Source organism: Elaeis guineensis, chromosome 6 (genome assembly GCF_000442705.2).
Source record: "Elaeis guineensis isolate ETL-2024a chromosome 6, EG11, whole genome shotgun sequence".
NCBI lineage: Eukaryota > Viridiplantae > Streptophyta > Magnoliopsida > Arecales > Arecaceae > Elaeis > Elaeis guineensis.
Window position 1 is genome coordinate 38,044,573 of NC_025998.2, and position 5,945 is coordinate 38,050,517.

The 5,945-nt window shown below is 43.2% G+C and overlaps 1 protein-coding gene across 1 annotated transcript; it reads left to right on the top strand.

The window, feature by feature from the left end:
* Nucleotides 1-1,202: 1,202 nt before the first annotated feature.
* LOC105036141 (5'-adenylylsulfate reductase 3, chloroplastic) lies at nt 1,203-4,713 on the top strand. The gene is made up of 6 exons (XM_010911887.4): nt 1,203-1,410; nt 1,504-1,816; nt 2,989-3,337; nt 3,459-3,596; nt 3,690-4,004; nt 4,104-4,713. Exons 1-6 carry the CDS (start codon nt 1,344-1,346, stop codon nt 4,332-4,334), a joined length of 1,413 nt encoding a protein of 470 aa, XP_010910189.1. The 5' UTR covers nt 1,203-1,343; the 3' UTR covers nt 4,335-4,713.
* Nucleotides 4,714-5,945: the final 1,232 nt, after the last annotated feature.

The window sequence follows — 5,945 nt, forward strand, 5'->3', positions numbered from 1 at the left end:
GCCCAATATACAAAGTACATAATTATGATTGTAATTCAATTTTTTATATCAAATTATGTTTATAATTGTTGGTAATACATGATTATGATTGTAATTTATGTTTATAGGTAACTCAACTTCAATTGCACAAGAAAAAAAAAATTACACTATTATGGAAGATAAGGATGCGGATGAGGAGGTAATATATCTAAAATTTCTAATATATTTACTTAATGTTTAGTTTATATATTTTATGTATTTCAATATCATTCTTCCTATTGTTTTCTTCTCTCTCTCTTTTTTTTTTTGTTGATTTTTTATACTTTTCTCAATTATATTCTTACTGTCATGCTATTAGGAAAGCTACAGCTGCTCTTTCTCAATTGAAATATGGATTAAATCGTAACAAGGTGATTATTTATATATATTTATATATAATATTATATATTTATTTGTTATGCAAGATATGGATAGTGAAGTGACAAGGATCAACCTTGATCGATGTATTGTGGTCAGATTATTGGAATGTTGAGATTATCGATGGAATCAAATCTTCATGCTCTCCCAAATATAGTTATCAGTTTTTTTTTTAGACAAGTGGTAATGATCTTTGTAGAATTTTTGCATTTGTTATGGGCATAGATTATCAAATGATCGATCAAATAAATATTATATATTGAATATTTAAATTTATTTTTATTGTTATTAAATATTTTATATTTAAATCTATTTATGTATTTATTTTTAAAACAGAAATTTATACATAACGAACCATGGCCGGAGAAACGAGCCGAGGACAGGAATTTTAAACCCCCGCTGGACCGGGGACGGAAAAATTTTTTAATCCCCAATCAGGGATTGGACCGGGGACAGGGACATAAAATCTCCGTCGGACCGGAGACTGAGGGAGGGGTCTCCGTCCCCGCCCCGGCTCATTGCCATTCCTAATCTTATTATGCAGTTCACACCTTTTCCCTCCTTAATAACGTGCGCTTTCATCTATTTAATCTCATTTCCCTCGTCCTAAGTATCAAATTACCAACGGTCCTGTTTGGATCAGGTCCAACCGACAATTTCTCCACAGGTTAATCGGCTCTGTGACGCAAGCGCTTTCCTCCCAAGCTCCCCACGCCTCCGCCATCACGCGACGCGCAATAGACTTGTCCAATCATTTCTCGCCACGTATTACCTTTCCCGATGCAGGGAAAAGCGTCCAGGTTCATGGAACCGGAGCGCTCTCCTCAACCATGGCCAAGATTTATTCCCCCCTCTTCCTGAGACCTCCCAACCCCTGGAGAGAACCAGGAAGAAAAACGCGCGTGAGCTTAAAGCTTTCTTCTTGATTTTGTTATAATTCTCCTCTCATGGCCTCTGCCACTGCAACTCTCGGTTCGGTCTCTTCGCATTCGCTCGTCTCCCGGGATCCCAAAGGTGCGATTTTTCTTCAAGTTTTCTTCGCCCCTTCGGTTTTCTATTTCTTCGTTTTCCCTCTCTAACAGAGATGGTTTGCGGTTGTTGGCGCAGCGGCCTTGATTGGGTCTGCCAGGCATCTAGAGGCGTCGATCGTGCCGTCGGCGGTCACTAATCCTTCCCGGAGGCGATGGGTGGTGAAGCCGCTCCATGCGGTGGAGCCCGCCAAGAGGAACGATTCCGTGGCGTCTCTGGCGGCGGCGAGGATGGCGGAGGCGGTGGTGGAGGAGAAGAGAAGGGAGAGGGAGAAGGAGGAAGAGGAGGTGGATTACGATCGGCTAGCGAGAGAGCTCGAGAACTCTTCTCCTCTCGAGATCATGGACAAGGCCCTTGAGAAATTTGGGAACGACATCGCCATCGCCTTCAGGTTGGATCTCCATTTTTTTTTTTTTTTTTTGAGAGTGGTTTCTTGATTTAGACTTCGGTTATGATTTATATCTAATTTTTTAAGTACTGAAATACCAGTAGGCCATGACCTGTACCTTTTGGTCGACCACCTGTTCACTATAATTTACTTTTTGGATGTGTTTTTTAAACCGTTTGATGGTAGATCGAACGGTTATCATGTGTCACGGCTTGCGATCCACTCACCGGTTGTGGTGGTTTTTTTTTTCCATTTTAAACGCAAGCAAGCCTGGAATCATGCGTGCCCATGGAAACAAGAGTGTCGTTCTTGCCATCAACTTCAACAGTAGAAGGAAAGGAAAAGCCGGCATCGCTGGCACATGGTGACAATTAGCTAGGTACCATTATTATTGGATGCTTGCGAGCAGAAACTGGACTCATTTCGGTCAGGTTCCCTTCATCATGGACCAGCCGAAGTATCATAGTTGATCCATGTCAGACAAAAGAATGGTTTTTATCTGATGGATTTATCCCCTTTTTTCGCTATGGTTTGATTTGAATGTTCACATGTTTTATTTCCTTTTCCAAGCTTAATAATGCAGTCTGATCTATTTTTGATGAGACATCTAAATTGTAGAAGTGCCTATAACTTGGTGGTGTTATTATAATGAACCACTGGATAAGCTATAGTAGTATGATCCATGGATCATGGATAATACGAACAATTCATGCTCTCTATTTTCTCTGTTTCTGTTGAATTCTGTTTTTTTTTTTTTTCATCAACATGTTGCATATATCATTGAATCCAACAATAAAGTGTGGTTGAGGACATAGGTATTTAGATTTCCCTAAAAAAGGAGACAGGCATATAATAGCAAACTCAGTGTGAAGTTAACCATACATGTCCCTATAATAACTTTTGACAGATACTTAGGGCAATAGTTAAGGGCCTCAAGTCCTCCTGCATCTGTTTCATCTGCAAACATGCTCTTTTGTTTACTGAATAAAGTAATTAGACTTTTCCTAGTCTTGTCTACATCAAAAAAAGGGAAAAGATTGTAGAGTTTGCTAAGCTGCATCCAATCTAGCTGCAGCTGCTTTTTGCTTGGATAGAAGAGAGGGAAAAAATTGTTATCCGAATACTTAGGAATTTTAATACAGGATTGTAAACTATTTATTGTTTTTCTTGTACAGTGGAGCAGAGGATGTTGCATTGATAGAGTATGCTCGGTTGACTGGTCGACCCTTCAGAGTCTTCAGCCTGGATACTGGAAGGCTGAACCCAGAGACATACAGGTTCTTTGATGCTGTGGAGAAGCATTATGGCATTCACATTGAATACATGTTCCCAGATGCAGTGGAAGTGCAGGCCTTTGTGAGGAGCAAGGGTCTGTTCTCGTTTTATGAAGATGGACACCAGGAGTGCTGCAGGGTGAGGAAAGTGAGACCATTGAGGAGGGCCCTTAAGGGCCTTAGGGCGTGGATCACTGGACAGAGGAAGGATCAATCCCCTGGCACCAGAGCCCAGATCCCTGTTGTTCAGGTATCTGTTCTAAATTATTCCTGACATCTTACAAGACCATAACAATAGAATGTGATGCATCATACACATTGATTCTATACCTCTGGTTCAGAGTGCTGAGATTATTGAATTGGATATGCAGGCAGATCCTTCTTTTGAAGGGATGGATGGTGGAATTGGTAGCCTAATAAAGTGGAATCCAGTTGCTAATGTAGAAGGCAAAGATATATGGAATTTCCTCAGGACCATGGATGTTCCTGTGAACTCCTTACATTCACAGGTACAGATAAATGGAATCTAATGGTACATAATTGTGGTAATTCTGCTGATTCTCTCTATGATACTTATCTTTCTCCATCTGCTCTGGATCCAGGGGTATGTGTCAATTGGTTGTGAACCCTGCACCCGCCCTGTCTTGCCTGGTCAGCATGAGAGAGAAGGAAGATGGTGGTGGGAGGATGCAAAGGCCAAGGAGTGTGGACTCCACAAGGGTAACATTGCACAGCAAGGGGTACAAAAATCAGGTAGTGATGGAAATGGGGCTGCGACAATCAACAAATCGGACATCTTTGAGACCCAAGCCATTGTTAACCTTAGCAGGCCAGGTATAGAAAACTTGCTGAGGATGGAGAACAGGAGAGAGCCTTGGCTGGTTGTTCTCTATGCTCCTTGGTGCCGCTTTTGCCAGGTAATGTTCAGGCTGCGATTTCAGTTCATTTACTAGGAGCACCATGATTGCCTTTGCCCTTTAATCAATTTGCTGATCTGATTTATTTCTATCCTTCAGGGAATGGAAGCTTCCTTTGTAGAGTTGGCTGAGAAGCTCTCTGGTACAGGCATCAAGGTAGGGAAGTTCCGGGCAGATGGAGACCTGAAACCATTTGCTCAACAAGAACTTCAATTGAGAAGCTTCCCCACAATACTGTTCTTCCCCAAGCACGCATCTAGGCCCATAAAATATTCTTCTGAACGGCGGGATGTCGATTCACTCCTTGCATTTATCAATGCTCTTCGATGATATGGAGCTTGGGCTGTTTCGTGGCATAATTCTTCACTTCGATTTGGCTGCCAGGTTTTGGTGATTGTGGAGAAGTATAAAATGGTGGATTCACAGATTTAGTGGGATTTGCTATCCTAGGTTGTGTATGTTCTTTGGATCTTTGCTCTTCTGCCCATTAGTTTTTGGAGGTGATGAGACCAAGAGATCCTGAATTAGTGTATTTTTCATATCCTTCGTTATAAGTCTTTGTAGTAGGGTAGCAGTGGATTCCATTGCCACTCCTTTTTTTCCCCTTTAAATTTCATAATGTTGTAGTCTTATTGTAAAAATGTTTGCATTTTAAGGTCCTCGAGCAGTTAAAAATAGTGTTTATAGCCTTGGCATAAAGGTTCTGTGATGGAATGGCGTTGTGGTTTACTAGTTTGTGCTGTGGTAGCTGATTTATTTGAATTCTGGGGTATATGCATGCTGGAGGATCTGCAACAGTGCTATATACTACCCTGTAAGGTATGACAGATATAAAAACTGGTGTGTTCCAGCTTCAGGTATGTCCTGTACATTGTTGGCGCCTTCAATCATACCGAGTTCTGTCAGTGTTTGGCGAATTTATTGGGCGGTGGATGCTATAGTGATCTAGGTTTGATCCTACCCTCCGTTCTAGTTGTTGAAAACGTAAAAAGGAATCCTCGATCACTTTTTGGGTTACAGAATCCTCGATCACTTTTGGAAGCGTTGCTACCGATAAAATCTTGAAAACTTGCTTCAAAGGCTAAAGTCCCTCTACCCAAAAAAAAAGAAAAAAAAAAAAGGGCTAGAATGTATCTGGATGAAACATCTATGAGGATGGGATCGTTAGGATCTGTATTTTAGTAGTTGATATCTCTAAACCTATTTGTCCTGATGGTAAGATTAGTGTTGATGGCAATACTGTTTAGCAACAATTTATTTTTGAGGAACTTCCAGATATATACTTGTTGTGGGCAGGCTGTGGGGGGACCTCCCTTAATAGTCCCACATCGGACAACTCTGATGTGTGCATGTGCTTAAGAGGGATACGAGCACACCTTCCCTCACGAGGCGCCTTTTGCCCATAGGGCCAAGGACAAAACCGTGAGGCCGTCTGCGTGACGCTGGGGGGACAACCTCCGGTGGGGACCACTGGGCACGCTCCCGGTCCGGACCTAGCCAGAGCGGACAATACTTCGTGGGGCGGAGCGTGCGGTCTCCGACGACCTGCTTGACACGTGTGCACAACAGAGTGGCACCCCAGGTAGGGGGCATCCGCCCCCTGTCACCAACACCTGCACCCTCCAGAGTGGGGGGTATTTGTTGTGGGCAGACTGTGGGGGACCTCCCTTAATAGTCCCACATCGGGCAACTCTGGTGTGTGCATGTGTTTAAGAGGGATATGAGCACACCTTCCCTCACGAGGCACCTTTTGCCCATAGGGCCAAGGATAAAACCGTGAGGCCGTCTGCGTGACGCTGGGGGACAACCCCCGGTGGGGATCATTGGGCACGCTCCCGGTCCGAACCTAGCCAGAGCGGACAATACTTCGTGGGGCGGAGCGTGCGGTCTCCGACGATCTGCTTGACACGTGTGCACGATCTGCTTGACACGTGTGCACAA

Excerpts from the sequence above, each read along its gene's own strand:
- LOC105036141 (XM_010911887.4), top strand. The coding sequence starts at position 1,344 with ATGGCCTCTGCCACTGCAACTCTCGGTTCGGTCTCTTCGCATTCGCTC. Across the intron at positions 3,338-3,458 it reads CCCAGATCCCTGTTGTTCAG|GCAGATCCTTCTTTTGAAGG; the intron begins GTATCTGTTCTA and ends TTGGATATGCAG. Across the intron at positions 4,005-4,103 it reads CTTGGTGCCGCTTTTGCCAG|GGAATGGAAGCTTCCTTTGT; the intron begins GTAATGTTCAGG and ends TCTATCCTTCAG.